Source organism: Furipterus horrens, unplaced genomic scaffold (assembly GCF_987537825.1).
Source record: "Furipterus horrens unplaced genomic scaffold, mFurHor1.1.pri manual_scaffold_17, whole genome shotgun sequence".
NCBI classification, from domain to species: domain Eukaryota; kingdom Metazoa; phylum Chordata; class Mammalia; order Chiroptera; family Furipteridae; genus Furipterus; species Furipterus horrens.
Window position 1 is genome coordinate 12,609,254 of NW_028327187.1, and position 17,186 is coordinate 12,626,439.

At 36.6% G+C, this 17,186-nt stretch overlaps 1 protein-coding gene across 2 annotated transcripts in view; it reads right to left on the reverse strand.

Annotated features, from left to right (window-relative positions):
* Window positions 1–17,186, reverse strand: part of PHKA1 (phosphorylase kinase regulatory subunit alpha 1) — a 99,859-nt gene that overhangs the window by 64,618 nt on the left and 18,055 nt on the right. For both annotated transcript variants that reach the window (XM_090265288.1, XM_090265287.1), the window contains exons 6-9: window positions 13,514–13,594; window positions 8,661–8,759; window positions 7,569–7,715; window positions 2,585–2,638 (exon numbers count right to left, since the gene is read on the reverse strand). In XM_090265288.1, the coding sequence (XP_090121414.1) occupies window positions 2,585–2,638; window positions 7,569–7,715; window positions 8,661–8,759; window positions 13,514–13,594 (381 nt within the window). The remainder of the gene's footprint in view (window positions 1–2,584; window positions 2,639–7,568; window positions 7,716–8,660; window positions 8,760–13,513; window positions 13,595–17,186) is intronic.

The window sequence follows — 17,186 nt, forward strand, 5'->3', positions numbered from 1 at the left end:
TCAGGAAGCAAGAAAAATATCAAGTAAACAATCTAACCCTAACCTAAAAGAACTAGAAAAAAAAAAATCCCAGAGTGAATAGAAGGAAGGAAATAATAAATATCAGAGTGGAATAAATGACACAGAGACTAAAAAAGAAAACAATAAAGAAGATTGAAAAATTCAAGAGCTGGTTATTTGAAAATATAAACAAGACTAATGAACCTTTAACCAGACTCATCAAGAAAAAAAGAGGGCTCAAATATAAAATCAGAAATGAAAGAGGAGAAGTAACAATTGGTATCACGGAAATACAAGGAATTGTAAGAAAATACTATGAATAACTATATGCCAAAAAATTGGTCAAATTAGACTAAATGGATAAATTTTTAGAAACACACAACCTTCCCAAACTCAATCAATAAGAATCAGAAAACCTAAACAGACTGATTACAACTAATGAAATTACATCAGTAATCATCAGAGAGATGCAAATTAAAACAACAATGAGGTATCACCTTATGCCTGCCAGAATTTGCTACTATTAATAAGTCGACAAACAAAAAGTGCTGGCAAAGATGTGGAGAAAGGGGAATCCCAGTGCACTACTGATGGGAATGCAGACTGGTTCAGCCACTGTGGAAAACAGTACAGAGTTTCCTTTAAAAAGTAAAAATGGAGCTGCCTTTTGACCCAGCAATTCCCACTGCTGGGATTATACCCTAAGAATCCTGAAACACTAATTCAAAAGAATATATGCACCCCTAGGTTCACTGCAGTGTTATTTACAGTAGCCAAGATTTAAAAGCAGCCCAAGTGTCCCAAGTAGATGAGTGGTTTAAAAAAGCTGTGGTACATTTACACAATGGAATACTACATGGCCATAAAAAGAAAGAAATCTGAACTTTTGCAACAGCACAGATAGACCTGGAGATTATTATGCTAAGCAAAATAAGCCAATCAGAGAATAACAAATACCACACAATCTCACTTATATGTAGACTCTAATGAATAAAATAAACTGTCAAACAAAATAGAAGCAGAGATATGGATACATGGACTGACAGCTATCAGAAGGGAGGAGGGTGGGGGGACTGGATGAAAAAAGGAGAAGGGATTAGCCAAAGAACAGATATGCATGACCCATAGACACACACAATAGTATTTTGATGGGGCTGAGGGATGGGGGAGGCGATGGCTGGGTGGAGGTGGGCAAAGGGGAAAAATGAGGATAACTGTAATAGTGTAAATAATACAAATAATGTTTAAAAAAACAGATAACCAGAATATAGATTAAAATATCAAAAACTATCAATATGTGGATGAAAAATTCTAGACATTTCCTTCAGTACAATTTTTCTCCATTTTCTAAGGTCATAACAAAGATAATACTTGTATAATATAAAATCATAAAGAAACAAAGAGATGAGGGTTTGGAATCATCCTCATGAGGTGATACACGAGGCAAAAATTATACATGCAGTACATATATACAATGAATGAATGGCCAAAGAACAGATTCTTGGGAAACGCTTACAGTTTGGTGAGTGAAGAACAGAAAGAGGAAAAGAATTAGGATGGTGCAATGTTGTGAAAACTGAAATAAGAAACAAGTTTCAAGAAAACATAGGGATAGTTATTACTGATGTGCAACATAGAAGTCAAGTGGAATAAGGATTGAGGAAAGGTGATTGGATTAATCACTTAGTAGCTTATGATAATGTTTCAGAACATAATTTTAGTAGATTGGTAGGGGCAGAAGTAAACAGAGAAAATAAAGGTTAAGAGAGGAAGTAGACCACATGAGTTGGTTCTCAACCAGCAAATCTAATCATTAAATGATGTTTACACGGTCAATGAAAGTGCTTCTTATTGATCATTCATTCCAGTTAATAATACTTAATTTTCTCCATTGATATTTCCAAGGAGAAAATTTTAAATATATTTAAATTTTTTTCAATCCTCACCCGAAGATATGATCACTGATTTTAGAGAGAGAGGACGGGAGGAAGGGAGAGAGACACTGATGTCAGAGAGAAAGATCAATCAGTTGCCACCTGTATGTGGGGATCAAACCCGCAACATAGGTATGTGCCCTGACTGGCAATCGGACCCATAATCTTTTGGTGTACAGGATGATGCTCCAACCAACTGATCCAATGAAAACTTTTTACAAGTGTCACAAAAGGAAATTAATTTTTCAAGATCACAAACTGTTTAGAACTAACCAACTGCAAAAGTAGAAGGGGGCCAGAAAGCTCTAATGGAAAGATTTTAACCTATATCATTATTAAATATTTGGGGGGAAGACACTTTGAGACTATGCAAATATTGTGTTTCTGCCTAAACTTTTATCCACTGATTTCAGCATCCAACCTGAAACCAAGAAACTGCAAAAGATGGAAGAACTATACCTCCTCTATTTTACTTAATCCAGAACAGAACTTAGCTACTAAGCCCAACAAAAGTAGAAAACATCAGGTATTGTTATATTGTTTAGTGATTATTTTAAGCAGCATGAATGAGGTAGGTATTTTCTCTGAATGAGGCTGCAGGCAGTAGTGAACATTTTACCTTGGAATCACTTTGGGGAGAAGGAACCTACCTCTTTAGGAGTTTTATATCCATCTCGTAGAAAGCGACAGCAACCATAACGACCCTGAGAATGCAGAGACAAAAGGTCAGAAGTATGCACATTGGTCCAGCCATGTAATTATTCAGAAATACGTAATTTGCTGTAACCCTTGTAGACATTTATGGCCCCAATATAGGAGGATCTAAATATATAAAGCAAATCTTGATGGACATAAAGAGAGAGATCGACAGTAATACATTCATAGTAGGGGATTTTAACACCACATTGACATCAATGGATACATCTTCCAGACATAAAATCAACAAGAAAACAATGGCCTTAAATGACGCACCAGGTCATATGGATTTAATTGATATCCTCAGAGCATTTTACCCCAATACAGCAGAATACACATTCTTTTCAATTAGACATAGAACATTTTCTAGGATAGGCCACATGTTGGACACAAAACAAGTCTCAGTAAATTTAAGAAAACTGAAGTCATATCAAGCAACTTCTCTGACAACAATGGTATGACATTAGTAATCAATTACAAGAAAACAAAAACACAAACACACAGAGGCTAAATAACATATTACTAAATGGTAAATCAGTTAACAATGAGATCAGGAAGAAATCAAAAGATATCCTGAGACAAACAAAAATGGGAACACAACAACCCAAAATCTATCACACACAGTGAAAGCAGTCCTAAGAGGGAAATTCATAGTATTACAGGATTACCTCAAGAAACAAGAAAAATCTCAAATAAACAATCTAACCATATACTTAAAGAAGCTAGAAAAACAACAACAAACAAATCCCAAAGTGAGTAGAAAAAGGGAAATAATAAAGATTAGAGTGGAAATAAATGACATAGAGACTAAAAACTACAAAAGATCAATGAAACCAAGAGCTGGTTCTTTGAAAAGGTAAACAAGATTGATGAACCTTTAACCAGACTAATCAAGAAAAAAAAAAAGAGAGGGCCGAAATGAATAAAATTGCAAATGAAAGAGAAGTATCAACTGATACCATATAAATACAAATGTTCATAAGAAAATATTACAAATAACTATATGCCAAAAAATTGGACAATCTGAATAAATTCATAGAAATATATATCTTCTAAAACTGAACCAAGAAGAAACAAAATATGAACAGACCAATTACAACCAATGAAATTGAAGCAGTAATAGAAAATTTCCAACAAACAAAAGTCCTGGACCAAATGGCTTCAAAGGTGAAATTTACCAAACATTGAAAGAAGAAGTAATACCTCTCCTCAAACTATTCTGAAATGTTCAAGAGAAGACTCCCAAGCTCATTTTATAAGGCCAATGTTATCCTGATTCCAAAACCAGATTAAGACACTACAAACAAATAAAATTATAGGCCAATATCCTTGATGAACATAGATGCAAAAGTCCTCAACAAAATATTAGCAAACCAAATCCAGCAATACATGAAAAAAGATCATAAACCATGATCAAGTGGGATTTATTTCTGGGACACAAGGATAGTACAATATCCCCAAGTCAATTAATATGGTACATCATATAAACAAAATGAAGGATAAAAATCATGTGATCATAGCAATAGATGCAGAAAAAGCATGTGATTGAACCAGTACATATTTATGATAAAAACTCTCAGCAAAGTGGGAATAATGAGAACATATCTCAACATAATGGCCATTTATGATAGGCCCACTGCTAACATCATACTCAATGGAAAAAAAACTACAAGCATTCCCCTTAAGATCAAGAACAAGACATGGATGTTTATTTTTGCTACTCTTAACATAATACTGGAAATCCTAGCCATAGCAATCAGGTAAGAAGAAATAAAAGGCATCCAACTTGGAAAGAAAGAAGTAAAACTTTCATTATTTACAGATGACATGATTCTGTACATAGATAACCCTAAAGCTTCCACAAAAAATTACAGTTAGAAGTGATCATTAAATTCAGTAAAGTAGTAGGATACAAAATAAATATCTATAAATTGATGGCATGTCTATACACCAATAATGAACTATAAGAAACTAAAACTAAGAAAACAATCCCATTTACAAATGCATCAAAAAATACTTAGGAATAAATTTAACCAAGGAGGTAAAAGACCTTTACTCAGAAGATTATAAGACAGTGAAGGAAAAAATTGAAGAAGATGCAAATAAATGGAAGTATATACTGTGTTCATGGATAGAAAGAATTAACATTGTTAAAAGGTTCATACTACCCAAAGCAAGCTATAAAGTCAATGCAAGTCCTATCAAAATACCAATTATGTATTTCACAGATCTAGAACAAATAATCCAAAAATTTATATGGAACCACAAAAGACCCCCAGTAGACACAGCAATCTTGAGAAAAAACAAAGTTTTTTACACAACAAGGCTATGGTATCAAAACAGCATGCTACTGGCATAAATACAGACATATAGATCAATGAAACGGAATAGAGCCAGAAATAATCCTACACCTATATGGTCAATTAATGTTAGACAAAGGAGGCAAGAACATAAGTGGGGTAAAAACAGTCTATTAAATAAATTGTGTTGGGAAAATTGTACAGGTAGGTGCAAAGACATGAAACTAGACCACCTTCTAATATGATATACTAAAATAAACTTAAAATGGATTAAGACTTAAATATAAGATTTTAAACCAGAAAATTCTTAGAAGAAAACATAGGCAGTAAAATCTCAGACATTTCTCTAAGTAATATTTTTTCTGATATATCTCCTCAAGCAAGGGAAACAAAAGAAAAAATTAACTAAATGGACTATATCAAACTAAAAACTTTGCGCACAGTGAAGGAAACCATCAACAAAATGAAAAAACAGTTCACTGAAAGAGAGAACATATTTGCCAAAGATACATCTAATAAGGGGTTAATGGCCAAAATTTATTTTTTTAAAAACTCATACAATTGAAAACCAAAAAAAAAAACAAAAAGCAAAAACAAAAATAAAAAACAATCCAATTAATTGATAAAGGACCTGAATAGACACTTCTTCAAAGAAGACATATAGATAGCCAATAGACATATGAAAAGATGCTCAACATCACTGGCTATCAGAGAGATGCAAATAAAAACCACAATGAGATACCACTTTACACCAGTCAGAATGGCCATCATCAACAAATCAACAAACAACAAGTGCTGGCGAGGATGTGGTGAAAAGGGAACCGTCGTGCACTGTTGGTGAGAATGCAGACTGGTGCAGCCACTGTGGAAAACAGTATGGAAGTTCCTCAGAAGATTAAAAATGGAACTGCCTTATGACCCAGTGATTCCACTTCTGGGTATATATTCAGTGAAATCCAAAACACTAATTTGAAAGAATATATGCATCCTTGTATTCACTGCAACATTATTTAAAGTAGCCAAGCTATGGAAGCAACTAAGTGCCCATCAATAAATGAGTGGATAAAAAAGCTGCAGTACACATATACGATGGAATACTCAGCCATAAAAAATAAAATCTTACCATTTGTGACATCAAAGATGGACCTAGAGGCTATTATGCTAAGTGAAATAAGTCAGTCTTAAAAAACAAATACCAAATAATTTCACTTATATGTGGAATCTATAAAACAAAATATAAACAGACTCATAGATACAGAGATATATTGATGGTTGCCAGATGGGAGGGAGTTTGGGGGACTGGGTGGAAAAGGTGAAGGAACTGAGAAGTCTAGATTGGTAGTTACAAAATAGTCATGAGGATGTAAAGTACAGTATGGTGCCAAGTGGGTACTGGAAATGTCAGGGGGGAACACTTTGTAAATTATATGATTGTCTAACCACTATCAACCTGAAACTAATAGAAAATAATATTGAATATAAACTGTAACTGAAAAATTTTAAAAACCACATCTTTTGCAACAGCTACATGTGCCAACCTGTCACCAATATGGACACAATTACTTAAAAAATATAATTAGGGAGGGAGGAAGGAGAGGGAGGTAAGTAGGGGAAGGGCTTAGTAAAGGAACTAGTATAAATAACCCATGGACATGAATAACAAGGTGGGGATTGACTGGGAGAAGGGGTGGGCTGGGTGGTGGGGAGAAATGGGAGAAAAAGTGGGACAACTGTAATAGAAAAACAATAAATAGATCAAAAATTAAAAAATAAAAAATAATAATTCAAAAAACCCTGATAACAACCCAGCAGCAGAAACTGATTTCAGCAACCTGATTTCAAGGCAGTGCTAAGTTACAGGCTCTTCCTTAAAACAGAGTTCCTAATATTATCCTCTCCGTGGCTTTCCAACATTGGGACAAATATCTGACACCTCAATTAGTAATCTATGAGTTCTTGCTCACATAGCTTATAAGACACCCCAGGCTTTAAAAAAAAAAAAGAAATCATATTTAAAATTTTCTGGAGGTAGTTTGAAAGTTACAGAAGAGTTGCAAGAACAGTCCAGAGAGTCTCTATATACCCTTCTACCAATTTCCCCTTATATTAACCATCTTACATAACTAGAGAATATTTATCAAAACTAAAAAATTCACCTTGGTACAACACTATTAACGAAAGTGCAGAATTTATCTGGATTTCACCACTTTTTCCACTAATGGCCTTTTTCTGTTCCAGAATCCAATTCAGGATCCCAATGCATTTAGTTGTCATGTCTCCTTAGTCTCTCTCAATCTGCAACACTTCCTCAGGCTTTTCTTGTTTAAAAAATGTCACCTTGACCCTTTTGAAGTGTGTGTGTCAGATATTTTGTAAAATGTCCCTCAATTTGGTTTTGTCTGATGTTTTCGAATGATTCGATTGAGGTTATACAGTATTGGGAAGGATGTCAAAGAGGAGCTGTGCACTTCTCAGTGCAATGTATCAGGAATACGTGATGCCAACACACCTTATTACTGGTGATATTAACCCTGTCACTTGGTTAAATCATTGACACAGGTCATTCTCAAGGCCCCCAAAGATAATAATTTCCCCTTAAAGTAAAAACCCTAAAGAAAAGAGGCTCATATAGACATACCTGAAGCTTGGTGATGATTTCCTGTTTTGTGATCTCCACCAACTGATTATCTTCCACTGCAAAGGCTGGGAAGGAAATAACTGAAAGTAGACTAGCATCAACCTCCTTAGATGTTGAAGCCCGAGGGAGTATGGAGTTAAGAATAGACTAAGAGAAAAAAAATCAAATGTGGCACATTAGTGAATAACTCAGGGTTGTAAAACTAACAGATTCAGTTTCAAAAGATTTATGTAGAAGAGGATCATTCAGAAGAAAATCTACACAGTATTCAATGGTGATAGCTTTAAAAACTACCTATTTCTGCAAGTTATCCCTTGTTTCAATCCTGCTCTCAATGCTTTCCAATCCTGATTTTTAAGCAGATGCTAATGGATACAGAATACTCTTAACATCATTAACCCACCCACAATCCTGTTATTCTATTAGCAACTATTAAGCATAAAGATAAGAGAAAATGCAGCTGCTGAGAAGAAGGAAATGGAAGGTTCAGCTCGTATATCCTTTATATTTATTTTTTTCTATAAGAAGTTTTGTGTTTTTACAATTAGAAGGTGAGTTCATATTCACTATAACACAATGGGTGTCTAATCAGGGTTTGAAGAAGAGAAGAAAAATCATCTTGCCAGTGAGAAGAACCTTAATCTTTCAATATACAGAGTAATCCTAAACAAAACTGAAGATATGCATTTACCATTTAACCAGTCTAAACTCCAAACATTTAAACCTGGGACAAGGGAATGTTTCAGAGCCACTATCAAGAACACACAAAATCAATCACCTCTTACTCTCCTGCTATACCTAAAAAAGGAGATACAGGAGCAGAGTCCAAAAACTTGATATGACAACACTGAAGAGTTCCATATACTATAATGGGATCTCTTTATAACTATGGGTGAGATAACAAGACTATGATCTATGTTATAGCTAATGCTATATCAGGCTTATCTTGCTACAGGATGTTTGATAAGACATTTTAACACATGGTAATAAATAAGATTATGTGTTCTCAATCACGTTTCTTCATTTTAAAGTCCATACTAAGTCTGAATTTGAGTTACAATAAAATTTTCTATAATGTGATTATTTTTTTACCTGGCAGTGTTGAACTTCATCAGCAAGGACGTGAATAACTGATTGGGGCCCACCTTTCACACCAAACAGATTCAGTTCATCTAATGCTTCCAGGGCTGCCTGTGAGGAGCATGGAAGGAACAGTCAATTTCAGCATTGGAAAGATATATATTGCTACTCCCTGTACCTCCGTATCATATCAACGCACACAATGTCATTTTAAATATGTTCAGCAGAACATAAAATACAATTAACATTCTTTATTCCAAGAGGCCTTTGAGTTGTTCTTTCCCTCTCATATTGTCCCAGAGACAGTTAAGATGGAGGTTGTAGACATCCTTTCGTGATAGAAACCCTCAAAATATTCAGTACAGAAAGAACGTACCTCAACACAATAAAGGCCATATAAGAAAAACACACAGCTACCATTATACTCAACAGTGAAAAACTGAATGCTTCTCCTTTAAGATCAGGAACACGAAAAGGGTGCCCACTCTCACCACTCTCACTCAACATAGTGTTAGAAGTCCTAGCCAGTGGAATCAGGCAACACAAAGAAATAAAAGGAATCCAAGTTAGAATGAAAATAAAATTGTCACTATTTACAGATGATACTATTTTATATGTAGAAAACCCTAATGACTTAACCAAAAAAGTAATCAGCAAATACAGTAGTAAAGTTGAAGGACATAAAATCAGCATACAGAAATCAGTGGTGTTTCTGTACACTAACAACAAAACATCTGAAAAAGAAATTAAAGAAAACACCATCCCATTCACAGTAGCATCAAAATCAATAAAATGCTTAAGAATAAATTTAACAAAGGAGGTGAAAGATCCTAAAATTTGTATGAAACCAGAAAGGACCTCATATAGCCAAAGCAACCATGGGAAAGAACAAAGCTGGAAGCCTAACACTTCATAATTTTTAATTATACTATGAAAGTACAGCAATTAAAATAGCATGGTATAGGCATTAAAACAGACACATAGATCAATGGAACAAAATAGAGAACCCAGAAATGAACCCTTGTGTTTATGGTCACTTAATATTTGACAAGGAAGTGAAGAAAACTCAATGGGGAAAGGAACTCAATGGGGAAAGGGTAGTGTCTCACTGATCACTAAATGATGTGTGGAAAATTGGATAACCACATGCAAAGCAATGAAATTTGATACCTTTCTTATACTACTCATAAAAATTAATTTAAAAAGGATTAAACATAAGATCTGATACCATAAAACTCCTAGAAAATAACAGGGAAGAAACTCCTTTACATTAGTTTTTGCAATAATTTTTTTTTTTTAGATGACACCAAAAGCACAAGCAAGTAAAGCAAAAATCAACAATTGGGACTACATCAAACTAAAAAGCTTCTGCACAGCAAAAGAAACAATTAAAAAAAAAAAAAAAAAAAAACCCTGAAAGACAACCTATGGAATGGCACAAAATATTGATAACCATGTATCTGATAGAGGGTTAATATCCAAAATGTATAAAAACCTCATAAAACTCAAGAAAAACAACAACAAAACCCAATTCGATTAAAAATGGGTAGAGGACTTCCAGGATGGCTGCAGAGTCGCTGGGAGCTCAGTCTGCTTGCTCCCAGACCCAGACCGGACTTGCAGCTAAATTGCAGAGCAATCAAGTTGAAAAAACAGCTGAAGTGCAGCTGATCTAAAAATTGAAATGGGAGCACAAAGCAAACTGGGAAGAGACAAGGAGAGGGTGAGCCCCCTCACGCAGGGGATGGGGGAGTCAGAGAGATACTGTGGCAGAGGAGCTCCCTCCCTGTGGGAGTGTGGGGTCTCAGCCCCATGCAGGGATCCCCAATATAGGGCAACAAGAGACAAGAAGGGGAGCCCACGCAGCATTGGGAGGTGAGAGGCGGTGGGGATCCAATCCACCTGGGAGAATCGAAGAGCACCATCCCGGGGAAGGAGTGAGCCCACTGTTACAACACTAGCTTGTGAAGTTTTGCCCAATCTGTGAATGTTAGAGAAGTCACAGAGCAGTTCAAGGCTGGAGAAAGGGGGTGCTTGGTACACAAAGCAGTGACTTTGAAGGGCCCTCTGTTCCCTGGAAGGACTTTGGGCACAGAGCTGGTCAGAGCCTAGATGGTGAGGCTTGAGGAAGAGGACCACTCTAACCCGCATCAGGTGGTGACCCTCCCCCAACCTACTGAGTCATTCGGTCTGCAGCAAGGCAAAGGGGAACTGTGCTGGGTTAAAATTTTGGCTCCACCCTGCTTGTCTGGATGGCGCAGGACAGTGGGACATTTGGTCTGTTCAAAGTCCTGGTGGAATTGGGAGTTTTGGCCCTGCCCTGCTGTTGCCACTGCACACACAGAGATTTGAGTGCCAAATGGGACTGATTTTTTGTGTGATCCCCAGGTGGGCTTCTGGCCAGGAGTCAGATGGGCATGTTCTGGGCTCTGCAGCTACAGCATGGGGAATCACAGCCAAGCTCCCCAGCGAGTTCAGCGTGTGCAGCCGTGAGAAGAAGGGGAAGTGTCTGCCTACCCTTAGTAGAGGTCCAACATTCACATCATAGGGATGCCAGAAGGAGAAGAGAAAGAGCAAGAAATTGGAAACCTATTTGAAAAAATAATGAAAGAAAACTTCCCTAATTTGGTGAAAGAAATAGACATGAAAGTCCAGGAAGCACAGAGAGTCCCAAACAACATAAATGCAAAGAGGTCCACTCCAAAATATATCATAATTAAAATGCCAAAGGTTAAAGATAAAGAGAGAATCCTAAAAGCAGAGAGAGAAAAGCAGAGTTACCTACAAAGAAGTCCCCATAAGACTGTCAGCTGCTTTCTCAAAAGAAACTTTGCAGGCTAGAAGGGATTGGCAAGAAATATTCAAAGTCATGAAAAGCAGGGACCTACAGCTAAGATTGCTCAAACCAGGAAAGCTATCATTGAGAATCAAACGGCAGATAAAAGAGCTTCCCAGATAAGAAAAAAACTAAAGGAGTTTATCAGCACCAAACCATTATTATATGAAATGTTAAAGGGACTTATTTAAGTAAAAGAAGATCAAAACTATGAACAATAAAATGTCAAAAATACATATCAATCAACAATTGAATCTAAAAAACAAACTAAAGCCCTGGCTGCTGTGGCTCAGAGGATGGAGCCTGCGAGCCAAGTGTCGCTGGTTCGATTCCCAGTCAGGGCACATGACTAGGTTGCACGCCAGATCCCCAGTTGGGGGCGCAAGTGAGAGGCAACCACACAGTGATGTTTCTCTCCCTCTCTGTCTCCTTTTCCCTTTCTCTAAAAATAAATAAACAAACAAATAATTTAAAAAATTAAAATTAAAAAACAAACTAAGCAAACAAGAACAGAGACTGAATCATGGATACGGAGTGTGTTTTGATGGTTGCCAGATGGGAGGGAGATGTGGGGCAATGGGTAAAGAAGTGAGGGGATCAAGAAGTACAAACAGGCCCTGGCCCTGACCAGTGTGCCTTGGTTGGTTGGAATGTCATCCAGTAAACCAAAAAGTCATGGGTTCGATTCCCACTCAGGGCACATGCCTGGGTTGTGGGTTTGGTCCCTAGTTGGGGTGCATATGAGAGGCAACAGATCGATGTTTATCTCTCACATAGATGTTTCTCCCTCCCTCACTCTCCCTCCCTGCCCCACTCTCTAAAAAATCCATAAGCATGTCCTCAGGTGAGGATAAAAAAATCAGATTACACAGAAGTAAGTATAGTAAGGTTTTTTTTCAAAATAAACTCAATATCTGTACCAATTTGATAATAAAAATACATTAAAGAAAAGTTTACCCAGGGGATAAATATTTGTAGGTACAAAGTTCCATATATACTTACTAATTCAACCACATTAATTATATAGCTGAAATTCCCTGTGATGTTATTTTTGGTTTATTTCATCTGTCATGGCCTGGCAATGGTTTTTGTTAAATTATCCCCTTAAAACTGCTTCCATTTTGACTTATATTTCTAACATATTTTGTTCTGTATTAATTAAAACTACATTCCAGACCAGATTTTCTCATTTTAGGCTGTGCATTTTAAAATTCTATCTTGACCTTCTTTGTCCTCTTTGTTCCATATATTTTCTGTTTTGAATTCTCCATTTGATGTTTACATACATAATCACCCATGTTCTGTTTTTGTTTATGCTGGCCAGACTTTGCCCATCTTTCTATTTTTAATCTATCTGTATCAAATTGCTATATTAGAGCTCTTACAAATAGTGTAAATTGAACATCTTTCTTTTCTCATTTTAAATGAACCTGTGTTCTTTGTCTTTTATTAGGAGAAACAAATTAAGTCATGCATATTTATCATTATAATAGATTTGTTTTGATCTGATTCTTGCTATCCTATTTTATGCCTTTTTGCTTTTTTCCAAATATAAAAGTTATAATTGAGGCAGTAGCAGTGGAAAAGAAAAGATAAAGCCAAGTGGAAAGGTAATGATGATGATAATGATATGGGGAGTGCAGGAGAATGTAGGTAGTGGAGGATTGAGAAATGGTTTCCTGACATCAAGCTTTGTCAAATGGTGTATAGAAGGACCAAAGACCTCTTTTTGTTTGTTTTGTAATGGTAGAGATGATGAGTTTAGTTTAACATATATTCTCTGAGGTCCTTGTGGGATAAGTAAGTAGAGATATGCTACAAAACCAGTTTGGATATATAAATCTGGAGCTTATGAAAGAAGTCTTCACCTATATGTTCATAGTTCTATGGGAGAATCTGAATTTTGCCTGTGGTTTAAAAGAACAATAAACTCATGATGGTCCCTATTCACGTTAAGCCTTTATCTATGGCAAAGGTGTACCAGACTTCCTTCCCCCATACCTGGGACAAACAAAGCAAGAAAAATTACCTTTGCCATTCCAACTGAACTGGCATTCAATTCTGAGATCCCTTGGTTGGTCTTGTCTCCACGTTCCCATATACCAAAGTCCTGGCATAAAATAACCAACATTCCATTAGCAAGTCATCACTAGTAAATGCTTACTAGATGCACAACCATTGAATAAAAGGCACACATAGTAGCCAATTTGTCATACTTTATGTATACCCACAATGCTAATTAAGGATATGACAATGAGTTGAGTTGCCCGCATAGGTATTTTCCCAGTAAGTTTAAATTCTAGGGGTGCCTCCAAGAAGTTGTAGGACTCCTGGACAATTTAATTGTAGTCAAAGAGTGATTAGGCTTTCTAATTTTTCCCGGTCAGTTTCAAATTCAAATATGTTATTTCTTTCTCAGACCCTTTCACTCATATGTTGCCTGCTCTGCTTCCTTACTTCCTAGCATTTTGTTTGAGTTAGAATTACTTCTTCATCAGAAATTATTTACATAATGCTTCACCAAAATTTTTGCTTGTAATCCTTGGCCCAATACCAGCAGTTTACTGTCCTCCCGTTCTTTCTCTCCCACTTTCCAGACAAATAAAATTCCAAATTAGCAAATAGATAACTACTCTCTTTCTGTTCTCCCCAACTTTTATCAGCAGACTTCTAATTGTCTGCCAGAGAATACCAGCATCAAACATTAAAGTAAGACATTGTGGAATAGAGCTACCTCATGTTTTCATCAGAGGTTAAGCTCTCCAGGGTCAAACAACTGGATTAGAGTGGATTATAGCAGGTAAATATGCCCAGCACCCTACACATTAAAGTTCTTTTATCACTTTCCTAGCCAGAAAATATTCAGGAAATTGGCTCAAAGAGCAGGCAGTAGTGAAGTAAAAAAAAAAAAAAAAAAAAAAAAAAAACAATTAAATTTTTAAAAGTAGGACTCATAAAACTTCTGTTTCCAACCTGGAATATCTGAGTTTTAGATTAATAAGAAAATCACATGAATTGGTTCCAGTAGAAAAGTGTGGTATCCATCAAAATAGGATAAAAACAAATGTATCTCTATCACTAATCTCTAAGGTTCAATTTAGCTTATGCATTTGAGAGTTTTTAATAGTTTGAATGGGGAAACTCTTTACTCAAAGGGTCAGGCTAATGATCATGGTGAGAAAAACATGCTCTTGACCAGAATCTCTCATCAATCATCATCATCTACAACAATAGCTAATTTCTACAGAGCTCACTATGTAGTTACATAGTTCTAAGCAGTCCACCTAGAGAGGTACTTATCAAATCTTCCATCAAAGCAGATACCCAAGGAGTGTAGGAAATGGAGCCTAAACTACACCTTGCTATTTTACCTTAAATATCCATTCTAATTTTACTCTATATCGGCACTGACAATGTACCATGCATTAACCTATGCACTTTACACTATTATCTTCCTTAATCATTTACATTGTTTTAAAGATTTTATTTATTTATTTATTTTAGAGAGAGGGTAAAGGAGGGAGAGAGAGGGAGACAAACATCAATGTGTGGTCACCTCTCATGCGCCCACAACTGGGGACCTAGACAGCAACCCAGGCATGTGCTCTGACTAGGAATATAACCAGCAACCCTTTGGTTTGCAGGCTGGCACTCAACCACTGAGCCACACCAGCCAGGGCTTCATTACATTTTATAGATGACAAAATTGATGTGCAAAGAGAGGTTAAATGACTCACCCAAGTACACATAGCTAATAAGTGACAGACCTAGGATTAGAGGCCAAGTACTCTCACTCCAAAGCCTACATTCTTAACCATAGCTCTTATATGGTCCCTTGGTAATATTACTTTTAATAAAATTACTTTTAATAAACTTTTATCTTGAAATAACTTTAGACTTTCAGAGAAGTTACAAAGATAGTACAGTAAGTTCCCATACACCTTTCACTCAGCTTTCCTTAAATGTTAACACCTGACATAATCATAGTACAACTATCAAAGCTAAGAAATTAACATGAGAACAATACTAGTAATCAAATTATGGACTTTCCTAGGATTTCACCACTTTTTCCACTACTACTTTTTTTTATTTTCCAGGACCCAAGGTAGAATACCATTCTACATTTGTCATGCTTCCTTAGCCTCTTCTAATCATTACAGTTCCTCCAGTCTGGTCTTTCATGACCCTGACACTTTTTGAAGATTAGTGGATTAGTAGTCAAATATTTTATAGATTTTCCCTCAATTTGGGTTTGCCTCATATCTTCGCTTGCTTAGACTGAGGTTATGCGTTTTTGGCAAGAATACTATAGACATTATGCCATGTCCTTCTCAGTGCATTATATCAGGGGGCACACAATGTTGTGATGTTTTATCACTGGTGATGTTAACATTTAGCACTTGGTTAAGGTGGTATCTTCAGGGTTATTCCATTCTACTGTTATTATTTTCCCCTTTGTAATTGATAAATGTCTTGAAACTCTTTACTACTACAAATATCCTGTTTCTCCTCCAACACCCACCCACTAATGTAGCATTGTAAACCCTGAGAAAGAAGACACCTACTAAGAAGGGCTCCTCGTGGCTAACCAGGCTCAAATTAAAAAACAACAACAGAGCCTAGCAGTCATTTCTACACAGGGACCCCTCACTCAAACTGTACTTCAGGGAAACGCCTGCACTGAACTGCCTGCCTGCACTGTGTTCCTGCCATCTGAGCCAGCCCTTATAAAGAAGTTACTGGAATCCTATTTCAACCAATAGGACTGAGGCTTTCCCCATCCAATTGGAGCTGCACAGCTTCAACCAACAAGAGTGGCTCTATTCTGACCAATCAGGACAATGCCTTTTGGACAAATCAAACTGTGAGGATCTGGTGTCCTCATTTGCATGAGGACAGACTAATCAGGGACCAGGGACAGAGACTTCCTTCCATATAAGCCAGTTCCCCTCTGGTTCTGGGAGCATACTTTCTCTTTCCATCAAAGACTGAAGACTGCATTTTTCTGGCTGAGCTGAAACACTGAAGATGTCTCAGACCAACGCAGGCCAGAGCAGACTGGCACAAAAAGGAGCATACCAAAGCCTGGTGGAGCTGATCAGTGCAGTACAAAGCGGAGGCAAAGAACAGAGCAGAGCTGTCCAGCCACAGAGGGGCCTGTCCCCAGCACTGCTTCATATTTGTGCTGTTTTCACAGCTGTGCTTTTCCATAGTCATGCTGTGCCCCAATTGAGCTGTTTTGCACTGAATAGTTTCCTTCACTGCATCCCAAATTTGGGATTCCTGTTGGAGTTGAATTGATGCCAATGACCATGGGTTGACAGCATCCATTAGTGTGATTCTTGCCTGCAACAATTATTAGTGGTGTTTCCATGGTGATTTTCTAGTTCCTTCATTACCTCTGTAGTCATTAATGGCCATTCTTCACTAAGGAAGAGCTGTCCCTTTCCCCCCATTTACTTATTCAGTTGTTTATATCAGTAAGAAATTATGGATATTTAGGTTATTCTCTGGGTTGTAATAAAATGTTATTATTTATTTTGTTCCTCAAATTGCTTCAGTTTTGGCCTTAGGGAGTTTTTCCAGGTTTGATCTGTTCCATTCTTTTTTGAATACTTCTCCACTTTTGTCACTACATGATACTTCAGTCTCATCTTGTGTTTTCACAATACCAGTCCAGGAATCTACCACCTCTATAAGGA